The 14,926-nt window shown below is 47.2% G+C and overlaps 2 protein-coding genes across 4 annotated transcripts in view; both read left to right on the top strand.

Annotated features, from left to right (window-relative positions):
* Nucleotides 1-436: 436 nt before the first annotated feature.
* Nucleotides 437-12,762, top strand: LOC118508254 (glucose dehydrogenase [FAD, quinone]-like). Of its 2 annotated transcripts, none has more exons than XM_036047873.1 (5): nucleotides 437-897; nucleotides 8,041-8,368; nucleotides 11,060-11,959; nucleotides 12,027-12,463; nucleotides 12,527-12,762. In XM_036047873.1, the coding sequence occupies exons 1-5, from the start codon at nucleotides 895-897 to the stop codon at nucleotides 12,731-12,733; spliced, it is 1,875 nt and encodes a 624-aa protein (XP_035903766.1). In that variant the 5' UTR covers nucleotides 437-894; the 3' UTR covers nucleotides 12,734-12,762. The 2 variants fall into 2 exon arrangements, with proteins under 2 accessions (XP_035903766.1, XP_035903765.1); XM_036047872.1 differs by lacking the exon at nucleotides 437-897 and adding an exon at nucleotides 2,958-5,202.
* Nucleotides 12,763-13,701: 939 nt separating this feature from the next.
* Nucleotides 13,702-14,926, top strand: part of LOC118506186 — a 62,487-nt gene continuing 61,262 nt past the window's right edge. For both annotated transcript variants that reach the window (XM_036042974.1, XM_036042975.1), the window contains exon 1: nucleotides 13,702-14,537. The gene's annotated coding sequence lies outside the window, so the exon portion shown is untranslated. The remainder of the gene's footprint in view (nucleotides 14,538-14,926) is intronic.

Consider the following 14,926-nt stretch of genomic DNA (forward strand, 5'->3'; position numbering starts at 1 on the left):
AATCCATCCCAGTTTTGTGAAGCCGTCACCGGGCTACTCTTAAACTACTTAACTACTGCTTAAATTTTAAACTACTATTAGTCAAATTTTTAGTATTCGCTCCTTCGGTTCTCTCATGTTTCAGTATTAATTTTAAGTTCTTGCGTTATTCTAATTAGATTAGTTGAATTTTAATACTTTTTTTAGTTAGTATATTTATCTTCTAATATAATAACACAGTTCAAGCCCTTTATTTCTATCAAAGTCAGCGATTAAGTTTTTTAAATCGGTGGCTGATAAAGCGAATGATGAAGTGGCGAGTTTTAAGTAGCATCCAGCCAAACACAACCGGTTGCTGCCAAACCCCTGCCTACGTTCAATCGGCGCGTATCGCGTAACCGTCGACGACGCTGCGCTGAACGATCGCTCTGCAACAATCGCCACCAGGTAGCGACGATCGCGCGTGCCCGCCGACGACAACCACGCGGAACCGGTGCGTTACTGGGCAGCGAAATCTGCGAGCGCCATTTAGTGATAGCGGTGCGCCGTGAACAGGACCTTTTGTCGGATCGGTCTTGACCGATCGGTAGCGGTAGCTGGAGCAACCAAACAGCAGTTGTGATCATTTTCTTGAGAAAGATTTTTAATCGTGCAGGAAAGTGGTGACTCTAATTGGAGAAGATTTTTTTTTTTACAACCGCTTTTATTCGCGAAAGCAAATGTGAAGAACGCCGTGGCGTGTGATGAGTGCGCTGTGAAATGATTGGTTACATTTTTCGCGTAAATTGATAAGAGTTTACGTATGTGTGTGTGTGTATTGTGTCAGTGAAAAGTTGAAAGAAAAAGTGATTAACATTATACTGCGGAAAGATAAACAACAGCATCACAAACCTTACAAAAAAAATTGCTGTAAAAATGGTACGGAAAGTGCGAAATGAAGGTGTAAAAATAGTTTAAGGATCTTAACGCCAGTTCTACTTGGTTCCAGAACAAGCCCACTTTCCTTGCGGCCTTGTTTGTAGGCTAGCCTGTGTCTATCCGTGTTTCCTCGTTCAGGCAAACACGCCCAAGCCGTGTTCTACCAAGCGTAAAGGCGAAGAACATTAGGCCTTGACAAAGGGTTTAGGGCGCAGTGGCACTGGTGCCGACCGCACGCAACCTTATCCACTGACCGATTGCTGGCCGATGGTTGCGATTCGTTTTTTTTAAATTGTGTAGTAACCTGCTAAGCAAGTGTTTGCTGTGAAGTAAAAGTGGTTGCGAGAATTGTATCAAGTGTTTGGAAAAGTTGGTCTGTTGTTTGATTCGGCGTTTTTTTAACTCCTTTCTAGGTATATTGCTCCAGCAGATGTAGAACGAAATTGAAACCTTGTACTATTTTTGCACCACCGAACCGTCGCGTGTTTGCGGATCGGATTGGAGGTAGCGTGGTTTTGACGCAACGTCACACATTCTGGATAGAACGGATGGGCGGCCGATTGCGTCCCGGGAGCACAATGTGCTAATTGGGTGCTAATTTTTGCATCCGATTCCGATTCTCGATTATATAATACGATCAGCTTCAAGTACGATCGAATGTCACTGAAGTGCGGTGTACGTTTGTAGTTCATAATGTATTTAAAAAACCGTCCCCGATCATATTGAACCCTTGCAAAGTGAATCAATCGGTGAAGGAGTCAATTGCAATCAGCGGCGCTATTGTTGAATCTCCGTTTGAAGATGTCCCTAGCTCATCTCGCGCCCCATGAGTCAACACGGTGGGCCTCCGCGTACTCGTACTGTTGGTGGATGCAAATTATTCACCTCGCATCAGGTGTCCAGTGACACTGTTTACCTTTCTTCAAATGTAACTCTCATTGCTGCATGCCATTCAACGGCAACAACAGCAACAAACGGTTGGTCCTCGGCCTCACACACGTGCCGGACCCATTTAACCTTGAACGGGTTGCAGTTTGGCCCGCACTACGCCAGACAATGCCAGCCCGAAAGGGGTAACGGCCAGCTGTCGTAACGGCCGGATGGTCGGGAGTCAAAATTTATGCTGCGACATCCATCGATGTGAATCGGCCGACATTGTCGAGCATCTCGGCGCGAGAGCCATCTTGAAGAAATGGTGGCGTAAAGTGTGTGATAAAGTAGCCATTGGTGGACCGCTATGGAGCTCTTACTTAACCGTTTGCTGGGGAGTTTTCATTAACCCCCAAAAGGTGGAAACATTTGAAGCTGCTTGAATTGTTAAGTGATATTGTGTGTGTGTTAAGTGGTCACTCTGCTGGAGGTGGAGAATAAACATCGGCGAGGCACATGTTGGTGTCTTAAACTAAGTGGTGTTGTCTTTAAAAACAATAATTCAATTAGAACCTCCAAAACTGATACAACGGAAAAAAACCTCAGTTCTCCCTTAATTGGAGCCTTAATAATTGGGCAAACATGAGTGACATAAGCGATCGATTTTAGCGGGCGATTATTTGCACGAATTCTAATTATCAATTCCCCTCAGGGGGGGGGGGGGGGTCTGGCGAGTCACTGTTGTTATTCCATTAGCCCTGTCATTAAGCAAAAGAAACCGCGGCCAGTCAGTGTGTGGGTCTAATGTATGTGAGGAAGTGGACGCAGACAAACAACAGCCGAACCGAGAGACAGCCTGCCGGAAACGGGCCGTGTGTGTGTGCATTTGTGTGCCAATTTTGGCGCACCGGCTTTTGAAGGTTACCGGACCCCCGCAGCCCGACTCGAGTCCGAGATGAACTTGCGATATTTGGTAGAGATATGCTAGAGACCTCGGTTTCCCTCTGTCTGTGTATGTTTGCTTTCGCTGGAGTCAGTTAACGATCGTTCGAGATCGGTTTGGACCGAGGACTGAGGTTGTTCGTATACAATGTAATGTCAGCTGAAATCGATGAAGTGGAGCAGCATTTACATATAATCGGTTGTTTTGGAGGTGCCAGACATTGGAAAGGCGTGATGACTCCCATCACCAGATGATGTTGCGATCGATCTCTTTTTCCTACTATCTTCTCAAGGCTGAAGAACACTCTGGCAGGAGTTGGGCTCATTTGGAGCACCTTCACTTGGAATACGTACACGTGCAAAGCAGACGAGACGAGCATTCACCTGAACTGCAGTGCTGTGTGTCGTCTCGCAAACAGACAAACGGAATGTGCATCATAATTGACTGCATCGGTTTACCTTGAGCTTGTTTTGGTTGTGTTGTACGAGGGTTTGCAGTCAGCCCAGAAAGTCCGAGCTATTTCACTTTTCGCCGTTATACTCTCACCCGGTTTGCTCCGATTCACTGACATCACGTCGACCTAGAATATCGTGGTGCAAACTTTAATTCCTCCAGGGGGTTTTTTTGCATATACCGATCGGGGTATGGAGGGTTGCTCACCTTGAATCTGTCCGCTGGCAACTGGCGTGTTATTTTTCTGAACTGGTTTCCGATTCGGAATGTATATGGGAAGGCAGCAGCAGCAGCAGCAGCAGCGACAGAAAAATGCCAAAAAAGATGTCTGACAATATTCCCACACAGGCAGACCGACACAGAAAGTTGGCCCTCCCTTATAATAGTGGTGATGATTCTCTGTCAATCGGAATTGTCCCCATCAGTTGGGTTGTGATTTATGGTGACGTCCCACTGGCTAAGCAGGTCATACCACATGGTCAAACCCGCGCGCAACTACCGTTGACGACCTTTGGTGGCTTTTCGGCTTTTCGGGGTGGTGCGTTTACGAGCTTTTTGTTAGTTGTAACGGCTAGACAAAGTCCGCAAAACAGGGTGTGCGCTTAGCGAGGAAGATTAATCATCCCGAGACGATCAAGGTGACCGGGCTGGTTTGTGCCGTCTCCACTTGCTCGATCAAAATTCAAACGATCCACAACATCACAACAACATCCAATGCTTGGTTGGAGTGGTCATGCGCCGCATCTAAATGCATTCCGTGTTGGCGTAGCTGCTTGTAGAAGCTTCTAACATGCATGCATGTAACGCATTGCTAATGCAGGAAACGCATTTTCCCACCGGGCCCCAGCTGGACCTAGCGGGGCAAACAGGTTCCAGCGCGGTGTGTACAGCCTTCACAGCCCACGGACAGAGACTGTTGGTGCGTAGTGTAGTGCAAATAGTGACAAATGTGCCTCGATTACCCTACCGTGATGCATCACCGGTGGTGTTTTTGTGTTTCTGTGCCCGATGACCGCCCAAGACGTCCTTTCCGGCGATCGTGTGGCGGAGCTACGTGACAAAGCCAAGGCGAAGGTCACGAAGGGACAGATCAAAAGTCGTTGCTTTTTCGATGCGTCCACCTTCGTCGGTGATGCATTATGTGGTAGAACAACCGTCGTACATTCGGAGTCGGACATTCCGAAGATGTTTATCAAACGAATGAAGGGCAAGGTTCCGGTCAGGTTTTCTATTATAGGGGAAAAAAATGAAACTCGCTCACAGACGCCTGGTGTTTTTCTGGTGGTACATTCATTCAATAAAATATTGCCGCAGGGACATCGGTGTGCTCGGTGTCCGCGATTCATTAGAGCTAATCGTTGATCGTGCCTGCGAGCGATCGGTAGGGCAGGATCTCGCTAGTCTCACTTTTAGTGGCGAATGGTGTGATGGAGTGGAACTATCAGTATCAGTGAACAGATGACGCAACTCAAGAGCTGTTAGGGGGAAAGAATTAGTAATAATTTATTTGTTTGGACATCCTGTGCTAGAAGACATCCATTTTGTGTAATGGGTTTGTAGGTTAGGAGTGACATCTACTAGACCTTCAGAGTCTCTTAGTAGATCATGAGGTGTCGCTTGTGGTCCAGAACTTTCCAACAGGCAAACATCAAACTAAAAAGCCGAAGGAACTTTCCAGCCAAACTTTTTTTACGTCAATTCAGACTTTGGACGCACCTGCAGACGGGACGGGTGGCAGCTGAAGCTCAATTTACATTTATTTAGCAACAGAACCTGTCCAAATTCCAATTTCCATTTCACCTGACACTGTTCCGTGTGAGTTCCGAAGCAAAAGTCTGGCAAAGGTTCCAGAAAACAGGTTTCTCGCCATGTTTTTCGAATGGCAAGCTTGACCATAATCAAGAACGTAACAGATGACTGGAGGAGGAACGAACGCTGGTGGTATTCGAACACTACTGACGCAGATTAAACCGACTTTTGTGGGATTTTATTTTATTGTTTTCTTAGTCGGTGTAGAATCATCCCCCAAAAAACTGAAGGTGAGATATTTCGCGCGATAAAACCCCGTTTCTTGGCAGGACGTCAGCAATCGAGCAAGCCACGATTTGACGTAAAACGGAATCAATCGCATTTAAACCGTCGCCCGGCAACAGTTTGCTTATTTTTGGACGATGCGTGTAGAAGCGTTTAACTGTCGCCGTCGCCGTGTTCGGGAAACGTACAATTAAAGCAAAATTAGTTCTAATCAAGCTTCACCGCCAGCCTTCTGTGGCTGGGATTGTTTGCTAACACATCCTACATTAGCTATGCGTGGTTCGTTTTATAATCGAGCCCAATCGATCTCGCAGGCACCACCACTCGGAAACCACACGTCTAGAAGGAAACCTACCTACCCTGATACTGACGTGGATAATAATTTCGTTCACCGATCTAGCACGGGCCACCGATAATTAGACTGGTATGGGGAGGACATTCGTTGGGAGCCTCTGTACCACCGGGTGCCTGTGTTGGTCTGTATAATTTATGCGTACGAGCGTACGAGCGTGAGAGTGTAAGCCCGGTGACGGAGAGGTGACAGGCATTATGATGATTATGGCGACATCTTAATGCGCGAGAGTCATTCCCCCCGGGGGTGGGTATGTCCTTTGGGGGGGGGGAGGTAAAGACAACGGATTGGTAGGCGCAATGATTAGCCGGCGGGTTATTAGCGGCGTGTGACGCAAAATCCCCCATTTATTCTGATCCGTTATTAGAGCTAAGCTTATGTAAATCGGGTCTGTCTACCCAGTGAAGTCAAAAAGGACGTTTAATTGGGGGAAATCATTGGTGGTGTTTCAAGACAGACAAACAAGACAGTTCTAATAGGCTTCAATAATTCAATCGATACCGAATCGTTCCGACACTTGCCAAAAAATGCAACTCAGAAAAAATTCGCACCATTCACATGCAGTGAGAACTGCCTCGTCATCTTGAGGCGTAACGCCGGTAACGGTGTGACGGTCAAGGCCGGAGCGCTGTCAAACTGGCTAGCAATGATTCATTTCCTTCACCCCTGTCTGAGAGGTGAGAAGGGGGATGGGAGGAGGACACACGGCTATACGGGGTTTTGACCCGGGTGGCAGAGGTGGTAACCGTTCCTCGATGTGTGTTGGTAAATTCAATTAGCGTCCACAAGCAAACTTAGACCCGATAACCGATCAATTAAAAACTCATCGTATACACTGCCTAAAAGGCAATAAAATCTTCTAATTGGAAAATTGTTACTACTAATATACCAATCCGTCAACGTAAACAGAAAAGTGTTAATATTAAATCGCATAAATTATTCATCGGTGACGACATTGGGCCTGAAAAACCGTTCGTCCAGCACTTTCGTTTTATTTGTGTCAAAATAAGTTTCGAAAATAAAAAAGATGTTTATATAACAAGCGCGTCCGCAACGAAGCGAGAAGAGCATGTTTGATAATAGCCATTAACCGCTATGCGAATCTATTATAAAATATTCAAGGTTCAAGGTGGATTGGTTGCGATGACCTGGTAGCGAATATCTTGATCGATTTTGGGATTTCTGGGATGAAAGTGGTGAGAAATTATTCATGAATTTTAATTTTTGGGCTGACTTGCTTTGGATTTGAAGCTGGGTAGGAAAAAAAAGTTAGACATGAGTTGGGATTCGAAATCCAGATCGTGACGTGTGAGAGACTTGCAGCCGGTTTTACTTCTAGCGATGGATAATTCTGATAGAGCGAGAGAACTGACCTTCTTTATACTCTCACTTGCACTTTCGCGAGAGAAAAGAAGCGTGTATTCTCTTTCTCTCTTTTCCTTTCTTCTTTCTGCTCTTTTAAACAGCTGGCGATCGTGAAGAATAGTTGAATTTCGATATGTAAATTAATTTGTTATCATTTTCTTTTTGATAAAAACAACTTTTCATGCAGTTTTTACTTTTAAAAATAACTTTATTGCAATTTTCTTGAGCAAAAGACACCTAAATCGGACATTGTTTTGCTGGCAATATTGTGAAATGTCGTTGTGTCCATTTTTTCTTTTAAGAGGCCTTAACCAGGTCAAAAGCACAATCTTATTTTATGGGGTATCGACTAAAAATTAGCATCCACATGGAAGATGCCTTAGGCAAAACTGTGTGTTTGTGTATTTTTATCCTGTCCCGTGAATACAGATCACACTCACCGGAAAGCGCTTAAGGTCACTGCAACTCTAACGGTTTGTGCCCTGGGTAGAGGTGGGTGGGGTTTGTGCTAATCTTCTTCAAGCCTACACGCGGTACGTGACGGCGGCGGCGAAGGGCCATTTTTTGGGGCAGTTCGCCTTGATATCTGCTTGCTGAAGAAGGCTGGCCGATGAGTAAGTCGCGTCGTAGCATAGTAGGATGGTGTTCGCGTGCAGGCCCCACAAGGACGATTGATAGATGGTTAATGGGTTTTAATATTAATGCCCTAAAATTGGTGGTCAAGCGTAAGGTCGACATATTGGGGCGTGCAGCGACACGCCGTAAATGTTTAACCATCGTTAGGATGTAAATTTTTGCCGTCAATCTAAGATGCACCAGAGTGTTTGGGGGGGGGGGGGGGGGGTTTGTTTACGGTTCCTTGGCGCTCCCCCATTTTCGCCTCATTACGCATTCTGACGGTCAATGTGAGCTTGTCACCGGTTTCCCTGATTTACATCGATATGAGCATTTTGATGCTTGGGAAAGCGGAAGAGCTAGCCACGCCGGAAGATGCTCGAATGGCTAGCAGATGACGCCATCTGCTGACTGTTTTAGTGGTGGTTCTAACGGTTTTTCTAAAATATCTAGTGATTAGTTGATAATCGAAAGTTAAAACTTCATCGCTGGCTCTCGCTTTGCTCTACAGTCACCTACAGTCACCTCGATGATGGTGTTCCTGCTGCTGGCCCTTGCTGTCACATCGCGCTGTGGGCAGGCCATGGACAACACCTTCTTTCAAACGCTGTTCGACGAAACGAGCGTTCTGTTCAACAACGGAACACCACGCGTACCGGACACGACCGTATTTCGGAAGGAGTACGATTTCATCATCATCGGTGCTGGGTCGGGTGGGTCCGTCATGGCGAACCGACTGTCGGAAATGCGAGACTGGAGTGTGCTGCTGCTTGAGGCGGGCAAGGAAGGTAACATGCTGACGGAGGTACCGTTGACCGCGGGTCTGACGAGCATTACAGGTAAGATGGCGGCTGATTGTTTCGCTTTGAAAAAAGGGAAATTATTCTTCTCACTACTGAGCTTGATCTGAAGAGCCCTTAATTAAATTGAGTTCCCTCAGTTGATAAATCTACAAAAAAAAAACAAGGTCCAATAAAACATAATTCAAAAAGCAACCTGCCACTCTTCGGTATTAGAGATAATTGAGAGTATGATGTGAAACACACCTCCTCCTAACTGCTTTTATATTAATTAAGGCACAATTTAGTAGAAGTGTTAATTAATGATAGTTGGATAATCATGATGAATCATCAGAGGGACTAAGAGAGATAAGATAAGTTTATATGTTGGATTATTATAGTCAACCCTTAGAGAGAGAAGAAGATAAGGGGAATTAATTGTACACATCATTTCTATCTAATCCCGAAGAGTGGCAGGTCGCCGAGAAATGGATAAGATTTCAATAATTTATGCTTCACCTTTCTCAATCCAGTTCTAGCGATGGTTAAATCTTCCCAAAGAACAATTACATGTAAACTGTTATCGATCACAAACGATCACACCCATACGATACCATACGATCGCTCTTGGGTTAGAGTGAGCGGATTGCCCAGGTACTTAGCCTATGGCGATCGTTAGCACAAGATGGAGTAGGTCAGGGGTTAGCAGGGACTCTCCAAGACAAAGCAAAGCTTTGCTTCTTGGAATACAGGGTTTCCGAGAAGAACTAACGATGTGCGAGCCATTTCTGGGCAATGGCTAGGATGAAGTATACAGTTGCCAGATAGAACTGGCGATCTGTCACCCTTTCTGGACTATGGCCAAGTTGAACTAGACACAGGCTAGGTTGAAGTGGAGGATGGACAGGTTGAACTGAAATGTCAAATTTGAAACGATTGTATTGTTGTTTAAATTTTGCCTTTTGACAGAAGATGACAGTTGAAGTTTATGTTTATAGTCAATGACTCGAATCCTTTTAACTATTGTTTTGCATATTTTACAGAAAAATAAAAAATATATTGGAAAGCAAAAACAACATTACAATAAAAAAATATTTCTTTTTGAGCATTGAAACATGTTCAAAGCGCAGTAAATAATAATTTTATTATTACATACAAGCTACGTTGCAAGCAATCGTTTCAAATTTGACATTTCAGTTCAACCTGGCCATCCTCCACTTCAACCTAGCCTGTGTCTAGTTCAACTTGGCCATAGTCTAGAAAGGGTAACAGATCGCCTGTTCTACCTGGCAATTGTTTACTTCATCCTAGCCATTGCCCAGAAATGGCTCGCACATCGTTAGTTCTTCTCGGAAACCCTGTAAGATAGGCTTACTCTAGAACACACCATTACGGTTTATATTACAAGGAACGAGATCAAGCAGCCATGTTTGAGATTGCCATGTTGCATCTTGTTTGGGTTGTCTTAGGAGAGAAGTTAATCTTCCAGTACTAAAATTACGTGTTTCAATAGTCAATGCTTCCATTGCCTGTAACAAGTTCTATCTCCGGTGCTCACACACACACCGCTTAAAGACATGGAATATTCTGCTCTCACCATGCCAAGTAGGCTTTTTGGGCGTACGGTCTCCCTCGTACATGCCCGATGAGATTCATGTGCTACAAATAAGACTAGCAGAGCTCTGGTTAAATGCTGCTGGAAGGTTTTAAAGGTGTATAGATAGAGCTTTTCCTATTCAAGAGGTTTTGTCTATCAAGGGCCCAAATATCCGAAGGGTTTCACCATACATGGGGCTTTGTTGTCGGTGAAGCCCAACAGATTTCAGACAGTAAGAAGCTTGTTCAGTCCCTTGCCCTTCAGGATTGTAAAAGATTTGTAATAGATTGATAGAGTTGCAGCTAGAGATGCTGCTATACCACGTGTTCCCAATAACATTATTCAGGTTTACGTATAGATGAACATCCACGGAATCAATTTACAAACTAAAATAGTAAATACAGTGTAAGAAAGCAAGCGAGAAGCCAGCCATTAGGGGAAAGGGTTGCAATATTTTGTATAAAAAAGTAGTCACATCTATCCTCTGGTCATAGATTTTTTCTCGTAACGAACTTATTACTTGAAATTATATACCAGCCATACGCGTTTGTTTGGTTAGGCATTTGTATTCTTTTTTCCATTCAGGACCGCGCAGTTAAGATGCGAGCTGTTTTGGAGTTTCGTTCAATTTTTTCGGTTTGGAGTTGTTGTCTCTTCGGGAAGAGAATTTATAGACTGTTTATCGATGATAACAGGTTTTTATATAGTTAATACGACATGTACCGCTATATGTTTGTGAGTTGTAAGGTAACTCCCCCCTTTCTACCATGAGAACAGCAGACTACTCTGCAGCGTTGGGTGCTCGAGCTTGTATTTATGCCGCTCGCCGACCGTTTTGCTTCTAGCGATATGTAAACTGACGAGCGCTGTTTCTAAAAATAAGTTCCCCTTCCCTTAACGCAGTCATTCGTGGAACTGTGCGCGGCACGCATCAGGTGCATCTCTTTCATACGCAAGCAAAGAGAAAGGGGTTGGTTTTCATAGGGGTTGAACGCGTCATGCGCATGCAGTGCGCAAGCGCACGGGGTGCAGTTGTAGCGCTCCGTGGAAGCTTCACTGAACGGGAGCTTTCCGTGAACAGGGGGAAACCCTTCAATGGGCAAGTGGGCAGTGGGTTGAAGAGATTGTTAATGCCAGCAACCTTCCACTTGCAGGGTACAACTGGGGCTACAAAGCGGATCCAATGAAGGGTGCCTGCCTGGGGCTGAAGGGAGGCGTGTGCAATTGGCCTAAGGGACGTGGCCTCGGTGGTACGAGCCTCATAAACTTCCTCATCTATACACGCGGACATCGGAAGGATTACGACGGTTGGGAGCAGGCAGGCAACCCTGGGTGGGGCTTTCGTGATGTGCTGCACTACTTCAAGAAGTCGGAACGTGTACAAATCCCCGAACTGCGGAACTCACCGTACCGTTCCACGGCTGGTCCGGTAGACGTGGAAGAGTCAGCGTTTGAGACACCACTACTGAGACGGTTCATCGAAGCCGGGCGAGATCTGGGCTACATGGAGACCGATCCTAATGGTGAGATTCAACTCGGGTTCGGCAAGGCGCAGGCCACAATGCGCAGAGGACGGCGGTGTAGTGCGGCGAAGGCTTACCTTGTGCCGGCCGCTCGACGACCAAATTTGGACATTTCCATGCACTCCCGGGTGACCAAAATACTGATCGACCCGGTAACGAAGCTCGCGTACGGTGTGGAGTTCATCAAGCGCAAGCGACGGTACGTGATCCGTGCACGGAAGGAAGTGATCTTGGCGGCCGGTGCTATTGCTTCCCCACAGCTGCTGATGCTGTCCGGAGTGGGCCCGAAAGATCATCTGAACGAGGTGGGCGTTCCGGTGGTGCAAGATCTTCCGGTCGGGTATAACCTGCAGGATCATCTCAACCTGCCCGGGCTTGTCTTTCCAGTCAATGAACCGGTCACGGTACGGGAGCGTGATATGCGTTCCCCACGGTACATTCTAGAGTACATGCTTCACGGACGTGGCCCATTCACATCGCCCGGAGGTGCCGAAGGTGTCGCCTTCGTAAAGACGAACATCAGCTTCACACGTAAGTGCGGTGTTCCGTGTGGACTTTGTGGCGCGCCGACTATACTCTCTTGTCTCTCTTCTCACAGCGTCAGACTATCCGGACATTGAGCTGGTGATGGGCACGGGTGCCTACAACAACGATGAGTCCGGAACGTTGCGTGCCACGATCGGAATAACGGACGAGTTCTATCACAACACGTACGGTTCGATCCTCGGCAAGCACGCGTTCTCTGTGTCTCCGATCCTGATGCGTCCCAAGAGCCGTGGACGGATCATGCTGAAAAGCGCCAACCCGTTCCATTGGCCCCGGATGGAGGGGAACTTCTACGCCGATTATGACGACTTGGTGGTGTTGCGGGAAGGCGTTAAGCTGACCGTGGATCTGATCGAATCGCGCAGCTTCCGCGGTGTTGGGGCACGGCTGCACAGCACACCGTTCTATGGCTGTGAGGGGCATCGGTTCCGGAGCGACGAGTACTGGGAGTGTGCCATCAGAAGGATCGGCAGCACGTTACAGCATCAGGTAGGTGCTGTCCATTGTAAGGGGAGCCTTCTTTAAAGTAACTCGTTTTGTGCGTATCTACAGTGTGGTACGTGTAAGATGGGACCAGCCACCGATCCGGAAGCGGTCGTCAATGCACAGCTGCAGGTGTACGGCATACAGGGTTTGCGTGTGGTCGATGCTTCGATCATACCCACCATCCCGGCCTCGCACACCAACGCGGTGGTGTTCATGATCGGCGAGAAAGCAGCCGACATGGTGAAAGAGCACTGGGCCAACGAAATTCGCTAAAACACTCCTCTGGCCGCGCTGGGTCATTTCCACCCCTCCCCCTCCCCCCCCTCCCTTTTTTTCTAGTCATCTTAGTATCTCACCGGGGCCCGACGGGACGATCATCCCACATCGCGCTTCGGCTGCCATCACCTCCGTCCTCCGCCCTCTCTTCCTATGAAAGAGTTGCCGTCCACGCATCGGGTTAGATAGAATTTAAACGAAATAAAGAGACTGTTTTACTGTAAACAAAACGCCCCGGTAACGGTGCGCAGTTTATTTGGCTTAGCCGAGATGCCGAGATTTGCCCGATGCCGTAAGCGCAGACCAAAGCGGGTGAAAGCAAAATGAGAAACTACGGTGCAACGTGGCCTTGCCCGATGACATTTGGAGTCTGTTGGTGTGGCGTGCGTGTTTGAAATGAAACACGGAGCATGATTACAGCAGCAGCACCAGCAAGACCAAGAACGTGGTCCTGGCGCATGCGATCCGTCGTAATGCCGCATGTTGTAACGCTGGGTGATTGGTGCATGGTTCGTGGAAAAACAAAGTTAAAATCGGCTTTCTTTTTATTTTATTTTGAGAAACAATATTTCCCTCTCATTAGCAGGGATCATGGTGTTGCAAAGGTCGGAGGAAGTGACACATTCATCAATGTCGCATCAAGTAAACAGAGGCACTGTGCCAAACCCGTCCGCCGTGTCGCGTTGGTGATCATTTTTCGCACCAAGGAACACGTTACATGATGTGCGTGCGTGTGTGTGTGTGTGGTTTTTGCTCTCTCCCTTCAGCGCGGTTGTGTGTATCACCTGCCGGAAAATGCCGACTAGATGTATTTTTCGCACTTCACATTTCCACTACGTGAGCGCGCGCGCTTGTGTGCGTGTGCTGAACTGTCAAAACAAACACGAACCCGAGCGATGTACACCGGAGTGTAGTGCAGCCGTTCGCCCTCACCATACGAAACAGCTGGAATTTCTCCGCTTGGCACGAGTTTTCCCGAAGCCGACGACTTTTCCGACGGATGTCCCGAACCGCCGCACTGCACAACGGGGAAAAAGCCCACAGCTGATGATGGTGTGCGGTAGTAGTTGCGATTTTCCACTCGCACCGAGCAGCTGGTGTGTTGTAGTTTGGTGCCCCAGTTGGTGCGCGTTCTCGGCGGGAAACCTTAGTGCCCTGGTGGACTGTACTGTAGTGCACCGTCTCGGCCAGTTCGTGACCGGTAGCTAGAGCAACGGGTAGATGTGCGTGTGCGTGCGTGTGTGAATAACAAATGAATGTGGATATTTGTTTTGTTTTCGTTTCGGTGGCTACAAGAGTGCAAAGCAACAGGAAGTGTGACAGGGGTTGGAAAATAAAATAATTTTCCCTCTTTGTCCCGCTAGTTCTAGCCACAAGTGGGCACACGGCCGTACGTGAAAGTTACTTCCAATTGTGTAAGTCAAGGTGTGTGTGTGTGCGCGAGGGGTGTGAGGTTTTTATGAAGGATAAAAGTTGGTGAATTTTTTGCCTGTCCAAAGAAGAAAAACAGGAAACTCGACGATACGGCATCGATCGACAATACGGGCATTGTGGTGGAAAGGGCCTTGCAGAGAGTAGGGAGCGGGACAAGCTAGGGCCATTAGAGGTGGGCGAGTGACACGAGGCCGAGTATGAATGTTTAATCAGCAGGGTAGAGGTTTCGTTCTTGCTACTGCCACACTCACACACACAGATGTACGATCGCCACAACCGATTAGGGTCATAGCGGTGGGCCTTTAAAGCTTACCCTGGCGCAGCTTGAAGGATCGTTAACTGCTGAAGGTGTACAACAATTCACAAGGTAAGAGCTCTAACTTCACCAGCAACAAATGTTATAACCCGATTTGTGTAAACATATTCTGAGCGGACCCCATCTTGAACGCGCTACCGTACTGCGTAGAACAAATCACAGAGTCGCGCGAGTCGCTCAGCCAGCTGTTTTGCTGATTCGAGAGCCCCGCCGAATCATCAAAGCGGTCGGTCGCTTCACCCTATCAGGGTAGCTTAGCCGGCGAAACACAGCACAAAGCGAACTGCGTATAAGGCGTTCCCCCTTCCCTAATGCTGCCTAATCGGTAGTCACTGTCGCACGCGCACGCAAAGGGAATCAGTGCGAAAGAGCGAAGAGGACTCGAGCGGATCTCATCTCGCCAGGACAAGGGTCTCTGTAAGCGTTAGGAATGGAAGCTA

The sequence above is a fragment of the Anopheles stephensi genome, chromosome 2 (genome assembly GCF_013141755.1).
Source record: "Anopheles stephensi strain Indian chromosome 2, UCI_ANSTEP_V1.0, whole genome shotgun sequence".
Classification (NCBI taxonomy): Eukaryota; Metazoa; Arthropoda; class Insecta; order Diptera; family Culicidae; genus Anopheles; species Anopheles stephensi.